At 42.8% G+C, this 17929-nt stretch overlaps 1 protein-coding gene across 1 annotated transcript; it reads right to left on the bottom strand.

The window, feature by feature from the left end:
• Positions 1–7690: 7690 nt before the first annotated feature.
• On the bottom strand, positions 7691–17090 carry LOC124978267 (cytochrome P450 4A11-like). The gene is given in 13 exon segments (XM_047542477.1): positions 7691–8021; positions 8024–8085; positions 10375–10451; positions 10595–10659; positions 11535–11668; positions 11769–11959; positions 12045–12151; positions 12554–12708; positions 13080–13204; positions 14126–14253; positions 14723–14767; positions 15491–15632; positions 16865–17090. Coding segments are annotated over 13 exon segments (1524 nt in total). The 5' UTR covers positions 17054–17090; the 3' UTR covers positions 7691–7917.
• Positions 17091–17929: the final 839 nt, after the last annotated feature.

The following is a 17929-nucleotide window of genomic DNA, read 5'->3' as shown; positions in this document are numbered from 1 at the left end:
ACACAAAAAGGGGGAACTTTACTGGAACATAAAACTGGACATTCAAAGCAGACCAGGGACATAGGAGGTTGGATGTAATAAAATAAGAAAAAAAAAAATCCCCAGCAGCACAGCCACTACCACAACCAGGCCAGAAGCTCCAGCCAGAGAGGTTCCTCTGTGAGCACTATAGAGGGATAAGGGAATTAAAGGAACCCACATTTTTTGGGAGGCCAAGGTGTGTCTGGGTATGAGCATTTAGAGACCAAGGACATTTCCCAACAAATCCGAAGGACTTGCTGCACGATAGTCATGTGTGGGGAAAGAAAGTCACCATCTCTCCAGTCCACGTGTAGAGGACAAAGGAAAGAACATTTTGCAGCTCTGCTGCAGAGGCCAGCAACTGAGGAAGCCAATTTCTGGCAAACCTGAGTTTCACCCGAAATACAAGTACAGTAAACACATTTTCCACGACATAGAGTGTGCTTAAGTGACCAGAAGTAAACCAAACATGGAGAGAGGTTTACACAGGGGACATACTGGTCATGGAAACCCCACTGGCTCTACCCCTCCCCTCCAATCTGACTGCTTGCAAAACTTACTGGGAGAAATGGATCTGACTGGGAACTCAGAAGGGCAGGGTCAGGAGAAACTATTTGGAGACTAAACCCAAGACCAGGAAATGTGTGGTCTGCAGGTAATGTAGGGAACTAAAAATTGGTTCTCCCATGATATGAGTGGAACCCCAGGGGAGATCCCTGGTATAAAGTGTTCCAGTGTGGACCAACATGTACTGGGTAGTGGAGGTGTGCTGATTTGAAATATCCAGACCAATTAGCATTCAGCAACGTCTGAAGACCCCACCTAAAACTACTTAGAAGAGAATCTGAGAATATTTTGAACCCCAATGAAAAGAATTCTTTAACTTTTCATCAAGATTTTTTTTTTCACTGTTTAATTATTACCTTAATGGTACATGGACATTTATATAGTTTCCTATTATTTTTCTTCTTATCTTATAGCAGTTTTGAAGTCAGTTATTTTGTGTGGGTTAGTTTTTTTGAACATTACATCCTAATGTTTTGGTTAGTATATTTATTTTGTACTCTTTTATTTTCAAATTTTTTAACAATTTTGCTTTATATATATATCTTTTCTCTGGTCTGTTCCCTTGATTCTCTCTTTTCTTCTGCTACTAGCTAATCTCTATTGTTCTCTCTTCCTTCAGTTTTTTGTCTTCTCCCTCCTCTCCCTCATAATCATCACATCCTACATCACTTCTGTTCTCTCCCTGTCCACCATTTGAAAATGTAAACCCTTTTGCAAACTTGCTCTTTTATTATAGGTAATAAGTGATCATATCATTTCTGTTTATTGTGATAATTAACATTGTAGACATTTTAGTAGGGACTACTTACTTTAATGCTATAAATTGTTTACATTCATTGTTGTTATTATTTGTCTCACTCTGAATAGTGAGGTACTGCAAATAGTCGGGGGACACTATATGTCTACAGAGTAGAAACTCTACTGCATCAGATTCATACTGTTAGATGGATATACACACAAACAACATGAAAAAGCAGGGGAACAAATAACCCCAAGCAAATCAAGATACTCCAAACACAGAATTGATCAACACCATGGTGGAAAAAATGTCAGAGAAGGAATTTAGAATGTACATAGTTAAACTGATCTGCAGAGTAAAGGATGATGTAAGAGAGCAAATACAGGTAGTAAAATGTCACTTCAATAAAGAGATAAAGATTCTCCAAAAAACAAACAAACAAACAAACAAAAAACCAAATAGAAATCCTTTAAATGAAGGAAACAATTAACCAAATTAATAATTTCAATAGAAAGCTTCACCAACAAATTAGACCACTTGAAAGACAGAACCTCCAGCAATGAAGAAAAAAATACATAATTTGAAAATAGAGTTGACCATGGAAAGAAGATGCTAAGAAATGATGAAAAGAACTTCCAAGAATTACGGGATAACATGAAAAGACCAAATTTAAGTTTTATCAGGATAGAAGAAGACTCAGAGATACAAATCAAAGGAATAACAATCCTTTCAATGAAATAATATCAGACAATTCCCCAAATCTAAAGAATAAAATGGAAAATCAAATACAACAGGGTTACAGGACCCCAAATGTGCAAAATTACAACAGGCTCACATCAAGGCACATTATAGTGAAAATGCCTAGCATACAGAATAAGGATAGAATTTTAAAGACTATGAAAGAAAAATAAGAGATTACATATAGGGGGAAACCAACACAGATCTCGGCTGATTTCTCAACCCAGACCCTCAAAGGTAGGAGATTCTGGAATAACATATACCAAGTTCTATAAGAAAATGAATACCAACCAAGACTCCTATATCCAGCAAACTAAGCTTCATATTTGAAGATGAAATAAAAACATTTCATGATAAAAGTTAAAAGAATTTGCAATCAGAAAGCCTGCACTTCAGAATATTCTCAACAGAATATTCCATGGAGATGAAATAAAAAAGAGGGAAAACCCACAAAGGGAGGAACTACACTAAAGGTACAGTCAATCAAAGGAGAAACTAATTCAAATTAAAAACTAGAAATAAACCACATGACTGGGAACACAAATAATATCTTAATAATAACCTTGACCATTAATGTTCTAAACTTATCAATCAAAAGACAAAGACTGGCAGATTGGATTTAAATACAAGAACCAAATAATATACTTTCTCCAAGAGACTCACCTCATAGGCAAAGATATCCACAGACTTAAGGTGAAAGGATGGGAAAAAACATATCACTTACATGAATTGTGTAAACAAGCAGGAATTTCTGTCCTCATATCAGATAAAGTGGACTTCAAGCCAAAGTTAATCAGAAGGAACAAAGAAGTACATTTCATATCACTTAAGGAAATGATACAAGAAGAAGACATAACGATCATAAATATTTATGCCTTAAACAATGGAGCATCTATGTATATCAACAAACCCTACTCAATTCAAGAATCAAATAGACCACATCACAATAATATTGGGTGGCTTTAACACACCTCTCTCACTACTGGATAGATCTTCCAAACAAAAACTAAACAAAGAAACATAGAAATAATAATGCAATCAGTAATTTAGATTTAACAGATATATGTAGAATATTTCATTCCATCGATGAGCGAATACGCTTTCTCCTCAGAAGTACATAGATACTTCTGTAAAACAGACCATATCTTATGCCATAAACCAACAATTAGCAAATACAAAAAATTTGAGATAATGCCCTGCTTTCTATCAGATTATAATGGAATAAAATTAGAAATCAGTGATAGAATAAAAAATACAAACTACTCTAACATCTGGAGACTAAATAATATACTATTGAATGATGAATGGATAATAGATGAAATAAAAAATACTTGGAGGTAAATGAGAATAGTGATACTACATATCAATATCTCTGGGGAATCATGAAGGCATTGCTAAGAGGAAAGTTCAATGAATTGAGTTTATTCATTAAAGAATAGAAAGTCAATGAATAAATAACCCAACATTACATCTCAAAGCCCTAGAAAATAAGAGTAAATCCACATCAAAAGCAGAAGATGGGAAATAATTACAAACAGAGATGAAGTTGATGAAATTGAAAATAAAGAAACAATTCAAAAAAAGTGACAAAACAAATAGTTGGTTCTTTGAAAAATAAATAAAAAACCCTTAGTCATGCTAAGGAGAATAAGAGAGAGAAACTCAAATTACTAAAATTGGTTATGACGAAGGAAATATCATGATGGAAACTACTGAAATATGGAAGATAATCAGAAACTATTTTAAAAATTATACTCCATAAAATAGAAAATCTTGAAGACATCAACATATTTCTAGAGACATATGACTTACCCAATCTCCAGGATATATAAAGAACTCAAAAAACCTTAACAACCTAAAACCAAATAACCCAATCAATAAATGGGCTAAGGAACTGAACAGATACTTCACAGAAGAAGAAATACAATCAATCAACAAATATATGAAAAATATTCAACATCTCTAGCAATTAGAGAAATGCAAATCAAAACTACTCTTAGATTTCATCTCACTCCAGTCAGAATGGCAATTATGGCAAGTAACAATAAGTGATGTCGAGGATGTGAGGGAAAAGGTACCCTTCGTACATTGCTGGTGGGACTGCAAATTGGTGCAATCACTCTGGAAACGCAGTGTGGAGATTCCTCAGAAGAGTTGGAATGGAACTGCCATTTGACTCAGCTATACCACTCCTCAGTTTATACCAAAGGACTTAAAATTAGCATACTACAGTGCTGCAGTCACATCAATGTTTATAGCAGCTCAATTCACAGTAAATTATGGATTCAACTTAGATGCTCTTCAACAGATGAATGGATAAAGAAACTATGGTATATTTACACAATGGAATATTACTGAGTCTTAAAGAAGAATGAAATTATGGCTTTTGCAGGGAAATGAATGGAGCTGGAGAATATCATACCAAAGCAAAATAAGCCAAACCCCCAAAACCAAAGGCCCAAAGTATTTTTTGATAAGCAGATGCTGATCCATAATGGGGGTGGATAGGGAAGATTGGAGGAACTTTATATTGGGCAGAGGGGAGTGAGCAGAGGGCAGGGTTATGGGGATGGGTAGGATGGTAGAATGGGACAGACATTATTACCATATATACATGTATGATTGCAAGACTGGTGTTACTCTGCACCATGTATAGACAGAGGAATGAGAAGTTGTGCTCCATTTGTGTACAATGTGTCAAACTGCATTCTGTTGTCATGTATAATGAAACAGAACAAATTTTAATAACATTAAAAAAACCTATAAGTTAATAGCAGAAAGATCAGTAGAGCAAGAAAGGAGAGAACAGGTGTTGGGAGGAAGAGAGGGGCAGGGGAAGGACTGTGGACTGAATTAGAACGAATTATATTCTATGCTTTTTATAATTATATCAATTCTATTATCATGTCTAACTAAAAAGAGCCAATAAAAAAGAAGAGTAAAACATATAGTATAAAAGTTTGACAATTTGATCAATTTGAATTCTACAATTTACAGGCATTAATTACATTCATTATGTTTTTGCAGTCATCACCACTATTTCAAAACCTTTCATCACCTCAAACAGAAATATTGTAACCATTAAGCAAAACCCCATTCTCTCTTTCCCATTTCTTCCTAACCTCGAATTTCTACTTTTTCTAGTTTTGTTTCTGTACCTGTTCAATTAATTGCCTATTGTACTATCTATGAATGGAAGCTTACAAGACTTGTCTTCTTGTGTCTGGCTCTCTTCATGAGCCTATTCTCATCAGTACCATTCATGCTATACCAGGTGTCAGAGCCCATTGACTTTCTATAACCAAAATAATATCAACTGTAGGTTACCCGCCACATTTTTGGATGTACATTCATTTGTCAATGGGACAGCTGGGTGTGCTCTATCTCGTAACTCTATGAACAAGCTGAAATGAAAATAAATAGATCTGTTGTAGTACAGTTTTCAAATGTTTGGGATAAACACATGGTAGTGGAATTGCTGAATTCTATACTATAAACTCGATTTCTAGCTTTCTGAGGAAACACCACCTTGTTTTTCCTAATTGATTAAAACAATTTTACCTTCATTTATAATGCATAAAAGTTACCATTTGTCCACATTATATCCAATATTTCTTGTGTTCCTTAAAAAATAATTTAAGCCACCCTAAGGGTATCTCATTGTGGTTTTGATTTGCGCCATTATTATAACAACTAATAATGTTGAATATATCTTCATGTTCCTCTATTGACCATAAAGCCATGCTCTTCAGGGAGAAGACTACTGAAGTTTTGTATCTATTTTTGCATAGGATGGTTGTATTTTTACTGTTGAATGAATACTTTATATATAATAGTGTATGTGTGTGTGTGTGTGTGTGTGTGTGTGTGGTGTGTGGTGTATAGTCACCTAATTTGAAAACTTTTTCTGCCTTTCTGTGGGCTATCTCTTAACTCTCCAAACCATTTTGGTTATTTTACATGTATGGAAGAGGCAAGAACCCAAGTCACCTATTACATGTGGACATTCCTACTTCTCCCTCTTGCCCCACCTTCTCCTGCTCCTGGGTCAGGGTCAGGTCTCCACCTCTGGGACTCAGACATTGACACTTGCTCTCATGTGGTGCAGCTCCATGATGATGAGTGTCATAATGGTAGTTAGCGCCTCTTGTGCTCTGCTCTCTGAGCATGGCCAGCATGAGCCCTCCTGTCCCACCTGAGGCCAGAAGAATAACTGCTGTACAGCCTGTCCAGGTCATTTCCATTCTCATTCATTCTCCTTCCTTAATCCTTGGATCAGGCACTTCATGTTCATCCTGCCCTCAGTAGTTTCTCTTAGAGCAGGCCTGAACTCATCCAGTGACCTGGGAATCCAGGGGCCTGGGAGGAAGCCCTGGCTATTGGCACTCTGGGGAGAAGCCTATTTGTGGATAAGATGGTGTCAAACCATGAACAAAGGGATCTAGGGATGCTGGTCTATGGCATCCAGGGCCATAGGTTTGGAATGGTTTGGGGACAGTAGATCCTGCGATACAAACTAGCAATAGAAGTAAGTTATAATTCATATGAGGCAAGTAAGGAGCATCAGCAGCCAGGCAAGAGACAGGGTCAGCGGATTCCCACCTCGCTCCGTAGGTCCAAATAGGGTGCAGAGCACCATCAGGTGGCCCTCATACTCAGCTCAAAACTCTAGCTTGTGATATTTTTTAAAACCTAGCATGTGAAGCATTACCCCTTGGATAAAAAAGAGGAGCATCTTCTCTTTTCCAAACAAGTGTGAACTTTGCTCTTTTAACTCTAAGGGAAGAGATCTTTGCCTAAACTTAGCTACATGGAACCATAAAAAACTGGGCAGTTGTGGGGCATCAGGGGGTCCCATGATCCCTGGACAGACAGGTCCCATCCTGTAGAGGGTGGGCTGCACCTGGAAAGCAGAGTCCTGACATCACAAGAAAGATGTCATCTTCTTCCTTCCTCAGAAGGGACCTGTTTCTTTCTTTTCCCCCATTCTCCGTTATTTTCCCTTCATCTCCTTCCAAGGGAAGATGGACACTTCATCCAACTTTGTGAACTTTATTGCAAGAGGGAGGGAAGATAAAGACATTAGGACAGACATTTTCATGAGAAATATAGATGAACAGATTGAGTGATAGGAAAAAAGTGTGTTAAGGTGAATAATGTACAATAATATATAAACGTCCTAATATTGGGATGACTGAATGTTCGGTATTTTTACAGTGGGCAAAATGTAATCACAAATATTTTTACAATAGAGATTTCTTGTGAAGACAGAAATGGAGAGATTCAAAGGTGTCCTGGATTTGAATAGTGATCATGGCTCTGAAGCCCAGCAATGCAGCTCCAGATGATGGAGATGACAAAGGCAGAGGCACACCAATGGCCCAGGATGTGTTGTGAGAGTGCAGTTACCTTGGCTGCATCCCTGTGAGACCCAGGTTAGAACTCTGATCTTCAGAACCACAAGGAAGTAGATTTCTGTCATACAGAGCCACTGAGGTTGTTGTCATTTATTGTAGCAGCCGCAGGAAACTCACAGATGGACAGACAGGCAACACAAGGGAAATGATTGGTTAAGGAGCAGACAGGGTGGTGGGCAGGCGGGTGGCGAGGGGAGAGAGATACAGGCCGGAGGGTAGAGATGGAAAGAGAGGCAGGTAGGGAGCCTGGAGCAAGATGAGAAACGGAGGCCAACAGACAGGAGGCCAGGAGGCAGGAGAGCAGGCAGGTGGGAAGAAGGGCAAGTGAAAAGATAGAAAGCAGGATGTGGGCAAAAGGTGATGTACAGGAACAGGTGACACAAACACAAGATGTCAAATAGCTGGCCTGCAGAAATGTCCTTCCCCCCACCAGAATTATTGGATCTTCTTGAGATGCAGGTGGATTCCATTCTTGGACTTCAACACAGGGAGTACCATGGGGACAGGCACCCTGGTGGGATCCGCCAGTAGCTCAAACGAAGTAGGGTCAGGGCCACGGCCACTTTCAGCTCATTCATGGCAAATTGCTTCCCAATGCAGTTCCTGAACCAGGTAGGGACAGAGAAAGTGGTCTCAGATCCCGTTCTGAGCTGCAGAGGCCTTGAGCCCGGAGCTCCTGAAAAGAGCTGAGCATTGGGAAACCTCCTACAACGAGAGCTGGCAGACGCTCTGCTTCTGGCCTTGATTCACACTCTCCTGCCCTTTGACAAGACCCCTACTCCTGCAGGGAAGCTCTGGCCCTACTTGTACGTTCGTAGGCATGAAATCTCTGCTGAGAAAAGGCTGGCACACTGAACAATGAAATCGAATAACACTTCTCATTTTAAGAATTAGTCATTGACTTGTTTATTCTCTCTACAAATGGTTCCTGACTCTTCAGTGTGGCTATCACTGGTCTGGGCCATGAGGGAAGGTGAGGCCCACACTCCCTGGGATCCTATCTGGGGAGACAAAGGACAGCAGAATCAGATGTCAGTGGCAGCTCCTGATTAGGACATTGTGCTGGGGATCCATCTCCTCCCACCCAGGGGTCAAGGCTCCAGCCTCCCCTGCACACCGTTGGTCCACCAGCACCTCTAGACTTCCACTCCAGAAATATCCCTCCTTGGCATCTTCAGTTTCTCTATCCAAGATTCACTGGTCTCTCTGCCCCTCTGCCTCCCTAATCTCATGCCCTCCACCAGTCATGGCCGTATCCAAGGCCTGGGCTCCCTGCACACCCTCTGTGGGCTGCTGCCTCACACACCTCTTACCTGTCCAGCCCTACTTCCTGCTTCAGCTCATCTTCTTGAGGTTACTAATGATGTCCTCCCTCTATCTCTCCCTGAACATCCTCAAGGCTCAGGACAATGGCCAGCTGACCCCCAACCTTCTCCTGGCTGTCCTTCTCTCTCCCAAGTCCCTAAGCTACCATCTGTTTTATTCAAGTAGCCACCACAGCCTAGGGCTTCCGACAGTGCCAGGGACACAGAACATTGCATGAGATCTTCAATGAGTGATGAGAGTGTGACAAAAAGGAAAAAAAAGTTCATCTGTTTCAGTGGTAGGTGTCTGATTCTGAACATCGCCTTTCTGTTATTACTGAACCAAGAATGGAAAACTGCATCAGAGCACAGGGCTTGGCACAGAGAAAAATAATGTTTTAATACTTTTGTACTTGATTTAGATTAATTGAACTGTAAAAATAAAATGAATGCAATGGGACCCCCAGAGTAAAAGCATTTCTACATAGTAGTGATCTACCTTATACTGTCCTGCCCTCCAGGGTCAGTGCCATGATTTGTAGCTAGTATCTGATAGGAATCAAATACAGGATAAATATTTCTGAGAGATATGAATTCTCTGCAGAAAATTTTTTAATGCCTGTTCTCTGAAAGTTAACTGGGCATTGTAAAAGTCACAGGATTTTGGACTCAGAAAAATTTTCCTATTAATTATTTAGTAGATTTACAACAATCTGTATTTCACAAGTCAATTCCTGAAGTCTTGTTGGGTTTTCACAGCAAGCCCTTTTGCATGGTCCTATTTAGCTCAACAGCTACTTCAGGTGTGTTTGTGAGTGTACAAGACTGTATGTGCTCTGTGTCAATTTAATAGTGAGTTTTCTCTCAGAGGAAGTTTAGCTTCCTCATCCTATACCATGAACTGTGGGGTAGAGATCCATCTCCACAGGCAGCATTTTACTGACTAGCAACATGGACACCAATTGTGAATATTAGAATGAGACCAAAAATTGAAGGGCAGAAGCCAATACTGCATGAAATCACACTCACTAGTGTTCACTCTTGTACAATAGGCTGCACACTTCACACATAGGGCTTCTACAGTAAGAACAACAGTGTGTGATGCTCAATATATGGAAATGCTTCAATGATGCATCACAGTGACCACTGATGAATTCAGTAGAAAAGGTGGTGAGTTCACTGGAAATGTGGGGAGAAAAAGAAATCCACCTCTTAACATATCTGACAGTTGAGGAAAACAAACACCTGAAGGGAAGTTTGCACATAAAAACCTAATTCTGAAAATTCATTCTCCAAAATGAAGAAAGCACCAAGACACAATGACACTTGTGCCTCAGACTTCTGTGTATTTTGGTGTTTGAGTCACCAACAAGATGGCCATGGGAAGGGCAGTGGGTCAGACTCTCCGAGTGTGTCCTGTCTTTTGGACACAGACACAAACACACGACACCGTCTACTCACAAAAACCAACAAACAAGGGCCTACATGAAGAAGCCACATAGAAAACTAGGGATTACACATACTGGGGACGTACATGACAGAGACTCTCCCTTCTCCCCATCCTATTGCCACTCAGAGGACATCTCACCTTGATCCTCCTGAGAAGGGCAGGAAGGAGTGGCTGTGTCGAGAAGAACCAGGTGCAAACCGAGAAGGATCAAACACCTGCAGAGACAGCAGCAGGGCCAGGACAAGTTGGGATCAAGTCCCTGCTTTCAACCACGAGGGGACAGGATCCACAAGGTGGGAGCAGGAGGAGGTGTTGGTCCTGGGAGACAATACCCTTCCATCCCCACAGGGCCTCATACCTCTGGGTTTGGCCACACCTTCGGGTTGTGGTGAAGGCCATAAATGAAGAGTGTGACCATGATACCTGTGGGAGGTTAGGAGACAGAAGACTAATTATGCCAGTGGGCTAGAGCCCTGGTCTCTCAACCAGAAGAAACATGCATGCATAAGTTGCCTGAATCCCAGAAGTCATCACTTTGTGCAGGATGATTTTACTACAGGAAGGCAATGTTGGCATGGCAAAGCACCTGAGCAAAGGTGAGGACCAGAAAACCATGAGCCTAGGATTGAGAGCAAGAAAATGTTGGAGACTCACTGCTACAGTAAATGAAGTGACAACACACAGTCATCCAATACCCTGCGTGAACCAGTGGGAGTATACATGCTCTCACCCAACACTCCCAGGGACCCTTCAGAACACACTGGTTAACTCCCATTTTCATAAGATATACTGGAGTTTCACTGAGGTTGATTATCTTTTCCACATTCACACAGCTGGGATGTGGCAGACTCAATGTTGGGTGAGACAATGGGTGGCTTCCTATCAGGGCAGGAATACCAGCTTTTCTTTTCTCTCCCTCTCAATGTTCCTTAGATTCTGGACCACCTGACTTGTACCATGGGTTTTTAGGATCTCCCTCCTTTGCCCTGACACTTGGAAAAAAGTCACATCTCCCAGATCTGTATGATTCTCTCCCTTGTACTTCTTAAGTACTGACAATTTTAAGGCTAATATCTGGAGGTCGATATTTAATCTAGAGTCTCACATTTTTTATTGAGATTTTTCTAATTTCAAGTTCCATGTCAAGAATTTCATAAGACTCATCCAAATTTCAAAGTATCCTTTCCATAGAGGAGGTAAGGGAGACTGAGAGGTTCATAAGAGCTAAAACACAGGTGGACTTCTGATGCCTCTTCTCCCTGGGAAAGCTTACGAGAGTGAGTATACAAAGCTCATACCTTTGGGTAAGGAGCGTCCGTCAGGAAAAGTGATAGGTTTGCCAAGATCTCTGCTCACATTTGGTACTGGTGGATAGAGCCTCAGGGCTTCCTTGATGCACATGGTAGTGTAGGGCATCTGGTCCAGGTGGTCCCTGAAGTGAAAGACATCCTGATGGGCAGGCAGAACCTAGGAAGACATGCACTTGTCCTTATCAGAGGCAGGGCCTTTCCACCTCTTGAGTTCTCACTCACCAGGTAATGGAGGCTCCATCCCCCAGGAGGCTCTGGACCTCCTCCCTGCACTTCTGCTGATGCTCAGGGTGTGTGGCCAGAGCATAGAAGATCCAGGAGATACCACTGGCCGTGGTGTCATGGCCCTCAAACATGAAGGTGTCCACCTCTGCACGCAGGTCCTCATCAGACAGGCTGCTTCCATTCTCCATCTGGGGAGGCCATGGATGAGAGAGCAGGGTTTGTCCCTTGCTCTGCTCCTGGGGAAAGTCACAGACTTCTTTCCCACACACTCACTTTGGCAAACAGGAGGATGTCCAGGAAATCCAAGCGCCTCTTCCTCCTGACCTTCTCCAGCTCTCCCTCATCCTGCAGCTGAGCCTTTCTCTGCCTGATCACTTTATCTGTCCCAGGAAAGAAGTTACAAGGCAGAACACATAGCTGCCGCAACCCCTAATAAGTCGTGTACCCTCTATGACAATCTGGTTGCCCTGAAGAACTTAGGTTGCACAGGTGTGTGGACATGTGGGAGGCCAGCACTAACTGATCCAGGGCAGGCCTCCCTCAGGAGCATAGCCACTGGAATCCCTGTTGAATGCTGGTGGGATGGGTCTCATTCAACATTAATAATGTGACAATACTGGCATTATGCTGTACCTGACACACTAACGTCTCAGCTTCTAGTGCCCAGCATGAGGTGTCCTAGGTTCTGCATGTGAGCAGGGGTCCTGCCTCTGTCTCAGGGGCCATGGTCCTATCTTTTAGACAGCCAGGTAGAGGAAGGGAGACAGGATTAGAGACAGAACCTGTGTGCTCATGAGCAAGCTGGCAGGCCTGGTGGAACAAGCGGCCATCAGAGGTCAGTCTGTAGAAGGTGTCATTCTGGTGAAAGACATTCCTCACACGAGAAAAAATGAAGTAGTTCAGATCTCCAACAGCCTTGATGTAGGATTGGGAATTCCTGATGGAGAGATGGCAGAACAGATTGTTCTATGGAGAGACATGACCTGGAAGCCGAGTGGATTTTGTGGAGAGTCCCTCAATGATGGGAACAGACAACACTGAGGTACACCATATATCTGTGCCACATCTCTTGTGAGCATCTGGCCTGTAGAAGATGGCATGAGCAAACAGGCTTCTACCCCATTCAGGAATCAGGGACCTGTGACTGGGGCACATTTGGGTCTGGTCAGGAATTAGGGCCTGGCCTGGGACTTCAGTACAAATCTCCTATTTGATAGTTGTGAGCATCCAAGATGCATCACTCAACTCTTGTAAATTTATACCAGTTGGTAAGAACAAGGATCCCACAGCTGAGGGTTTGGCACTAACCTGTCCAACTGGACACTGCCCTGGTAGCTGAAGGCACACTTCATGATGGTGTCCAGGGTCATCAGGGAGACATGCTGAAAAATCTCCAGAAGGGAGTCCTGCCCAATGAGCTGCTCCCATTTGTCCTGGGGAGGGAGAAGATCATTGCCCTTCTCAGTTCCCCAGAACGCCTGTGCTAATTAGGCCACCCTCTTTCTCTGCATCTCCAGGTATACTTTCCTGAATCCCTGGGCCACATGCATTTTAGCAAATTAAGAGTGTAAAGCAAACATTTGTATTCTGATTCCTCTTTCTCAGAAATGTTCATACAGAATTAAACAAATATTTACATAATAGCTTATTAAATTTAGAATCTGGGGGAAACAGTTATGACCATTCAGTTGACGAAAAGACCCTGGGCCACCCTTTAGGTTTGAAATTTATGAGCTAGACTTAAAAACTGTCAGAATACCAAATATGAGGACAAGATCATGACAAGCAAATAGACCCTGTAGTGTATATGAACCACATATTGAAAATACTTCAATTCATTATTCTTCATGAAAGTTGCTGAGCATTGTCAGATCATTGAGCTGAATTTTGATGGGTGTGATAAGTTTTGATGGTTTGCTGTGAGATGTGGACCTGGTGTCAATATCAATACATGGGTCACTCAAGTCCATGTGGAAGCCCTCAGGTCCACCAGGAATGAATCATACCAGGGGAGGTGCACCACTACTGAAGATGCCATTGACCAGGCAAGTGGAGGACAGGTACTCCTGTTGACAAAATGGATCAACTCCTTTTCCAGTCCACTGTTCTAAAGACTTGGAAGTTGAAAGAAGAATCTATATTCACCATGATGATCTCTGTCTTGGACCATAAAATAGTGACTCTTTCCTGATGCCTGTGTTTATTCTGTCCCTCCAACTTTTGAAGACCTGACTCTCACATTAAAGGCCTGAGACTGTAATTCTGTGTGACTGTTTCTGATGGGTGTTCAAGTGAGGAATCTGAGTGTGTGCCTCGAGTGAGTGAATGGAAATGAAAGGGAGAGAGAGACTCACCAGCATCACTCTGACAGAGTCAGCCATGATTCCCACGTAGGGCTTCAGGATGTCGTAGTGGAAGGCTGGGGTCAACATCCGGCGGTGCTGAAACCACCTCTGCCCATTCAACAGGAGCAAACCGTACCCTGGGCCATACATGGTCATGTGTGTGGAATGAGTGGGCAGTGGGATGAGAGGGAGACTGGGACCATTTGAGAGAGCCTGAGGCTGGGACTCTTGGAGGAAGAGACCCAAGGGTTAAACTTCTTTGGATAATACATTAATGATTGGTGATTTTCAGAAATATGAATTTCCCAAATGGGCTGTGACATCTAAAGTAATTATGACAGCTGCAAAGTAAATGTGGAAAGGATTTGTGGGCAGGAGAAAGAGGTGCCTAAGTACACGTCAGGCTGAGACTGGATATACCTAGAAGGAGAGGTGGAAGGAGTGAGTCTCAGGAGGGCCCACAACAGCTTGAGGAAGGGTGGGATTCTGGATAGAAGAGAAGAAATGAGGTTTCATATAGGGTCTATCACGATAACTCTTGTTCTCTGTGAGTCAGAGAGAGATTTTACAACCTAATTTCAGAGTGCCCACGTTTAGTATACATACCAATCCAGGGAGCCACAAGTCTATAGATAGTATGAGCTTTCGGATCTGAAAAATAAGTAACAGGATTAGTTGCAAAGGAGAGACAAATAATGCAGACTCAGGGCAACTGTGGTTGAGGCTATGGGCTGTCATGAGTTCTGATGACTGTCAATAGGCATTTTGATCCATGTCACCTCCCACTGCCTCATATCCCATTCTGTTTTCACAGGGACAGTGGAAGGGCTCACTCAGGAAGACAGGCTCCATAAACCAGCAGGACTGTAGAGGAGCTGGCAAGGAACATAGGCCACGTTTTCAATGCCAAAGAATACAACTGAGCCTTGGAGTGTTTTCACAATGAGTGATGGCTTAGTAAGCCCATTACATAAATGAGGGAAATTAGAGGTTTCAAATCAAAGACACTGTGGATATGAAGTTTGCTTTTCAGACACAGGTCAATATACCTAACAGATCACCTCTACTTAACAATAGTCTACTTAACAAATAGTCTACTTAACAAACAATAGTCTACTTAACAAATCACCACAGATGAGTTTAAAGAAGAGAGAGTAAAAAAATAAGACAAAAATAATCAGGTCACAAGCTGTTGTAAATATCTGCTCTGAAGTAAGTACTGTTGCCCATATACTAGGTGTGTCCAGGGAGAACAGTATGTAGATTATTTTGATATTTTTTAATGAATTGCCACCTTTTTTCTGGACTTTCACAGACATGGGGCATGTTCTCTGAAGAGAAGAACTGAAACTGTTGAATTGGGGCTTCACTCACCTGATCTCCCCAGAATCACCTTCAGGTAGTCAGGGTCATAGACAAGGAAACGAACTTTGCTGCCCCAGAGCCACTGTGGGCACGCACTCGGGAATTCACCTACCCATGTCAGAGTGTGTTTCAGCTCCTGGTCCTTTGGGATCTGATATCAGGGGAAAGACAAATCTTTAAAAATCTTCACTTTTTCTGCTTTTGGGACTGCAGTGAAGGGCAGCAGAACCATAGGGACATATTTCTGGATCTTTCAGCAGAAGTTAGAGATTTGGGACTGTGTCTAGAGACTGATCTGTGCTGTCTCCAGACCTTTTCTGTCTCCCAGAACTTGCCCTAAGCTGGATCCTGTGGCCCTGTAGGATAGAGCTGTGTGCCTCCGTGGAGCTGTGGGGGTGAGAGCTCAGCTGTCTGCATGAGCTTCATGTCCTCCACCTCCTCCTAAGTGTGTTCAGAACACAATCCCTTGCAGAGCTCCCTTCCCACTGCCCCTTACCATGCTCTGTGCCCCTCCTCAGGCTGGAAGTGCAGGAAGTTCACCTGTACCTCCTCTGCCCTAAGGCTGTTCCTTTCCCTCCTTCCTCTCACTCTATGCAAGGTGCCAGGCTTTGCTGGGGGCACTGAGGTATAAGAGAGTGTTGGTGTGCCCAACCCCAAAGAGCTCACAGTGCAAGGTGTGTTGAAGGAGAGATAAACAAATCTTCTCTTGGGGGCAAGTCTAACACCAGTCACGCTCACCTGCAGAAAGTGTGCTGCCATTCTCCTCACCTCTACCCATGACATACATTTGCCCCCCAAAACACACATTCTGGAAACAGCTTTAGTTTGCAGCCAACAGAGCCACTTGATCCTTCCCTCTGAGCAGAGGTAACTGATTTCCTGTGTCCTGACATGTCCTGATATTCATTACTCATGTCTCTCATTACCACCCAGCAAGCACCCCTCAGGTAGTGACTCCATCACACTAATGTCTGAGTTTCAGAGAAAACTCAGGACCAGAAAATAGTATGACATTCAGTGACTGGGGCAGGAAAGGATGCAGAAGGCCGGTTCTGAGTGGGGGTTCTCTGAGGGGTCTAGGTGTGCTTAGTCTGGAGTGGCAAAGACTCAGGAAGAACCAAGCACAGCCCTCTATCATGCCGGGCTGCCAGGACAGATGTCAGATCTGCATGATGATGGATCAAGTGACAGAGCTGAGTAATAGCAGGACAGGCTTCTATTCAATGAGTGAGCTCCTGGCGCTGGGATGAGCCCAGCTGGGAGGTAATCTGGGTGTTCCTCAGGAGCCGAGTGCATGCAAGAGGCTTTGTCCTGTGGACTTCCTGGCCAGTCTTTGGGCTGTAGCCTCCCTTCCCTCCTACTCCCCTTTCCATTCCTTCCTACCTTGTGCCCAAAGAGCCAGTGGGAAGGTGGGGATGGAAACTGCTGGAAGGCTTTGAGCAGCCACTGCCTGTGCAGGAGGAACTGGACAGCCTTGAAGAGCAGCAGAAGCAGGCCAAGCAGGGAGGCCAGCTGGAGGAACCCAGAGTTGCCACCCAAGAGTCTGGTGAGGCTCAGTGCAGAGACACTCATGGTGCGGAAGCTTCTGGATCACTCACTATTCCCTGTCACTGAGGGCCCCTGGTTAAGTCTGGGAGGATGGTCCCACCCACTTGTGGGAGGGAGAAGGGTGAGGGCAAAGCTTAGTCTGAGTGTACAGAATTGAGTAACTTGAAAGTTTCACCTTGGGAAACAGTGAGGTTAAAACCTTATCTGCTGACAAAGGCAATGGCCTTGCACACACCTACTTTCCCCTCTCCATATTGATTACATATATTTTTTGGGCACCAATTATGTGCTAGGCTACATTCTAGTTGGTGTGACAGAGCTGCTTGAAGAACAGACATGAACTCAAAAATAAGAATCTCCTAGGTAATTAATCAAACATTCAGTAGGTATCGGTGTTTGTACTAATACCATTATTTAATGATGAAGAATTAATTGTTATAAAGAAGTAAATTGAGGTGTTTGTAGGAAAAGAGCCTTCAAAGCAGGTGAGGGGGCTCAGGGCTAAGTTGCTCATGGTGCAGAAGCTTCTAGATCACACACTCTCCCTCACTATCACTGAGAGATTCTTACCAGTGCTGCCTAAGTCTGGGATAATTGCTTCATCTACATGTGGGAGGGAGAAGTTTGAGACAGAAATGGACCTGAGTATAGAGTCAATTAACCTGAAAGATAACCTTGGGAAACAGTGAGGTCCATGTCTCATCAGCTGACAGAGGCAAAGTTCATGCACGTACTCACTTTCCCTTCAACATATTGCACACAGATATTTGTTGAGTACCAACTATGGGCTAGGCAAGTTACTTAAGAAACAGTAATAAACCCAGACTTCAAGGAATTCTTAGCCTAATTCATCAAACATTCAGTAGGTGTGATTGCTTGTACTACTACCATGATTTTAGT

Source organism: Sciurus carolinensis, chromosome 1 (genome assembly GCF_902686445.1).
Source record: "Sciurus carolinensis chromosome 1, mSciCar1.2, whole genome shotgun sequence".
In the NCBI taxonomy this organism is placed as follows: Eukaryota; Metazoa; Chordata; class Mammalia; order Rodentia; family Sciuridae; genus Sciurus; species Sciurus carolinensis.
The sequence above is the reverse complement of the archived record's forward strand: the minus strand, read 5'-3'. Positions and strand labels throughout refer to the sequence as shown.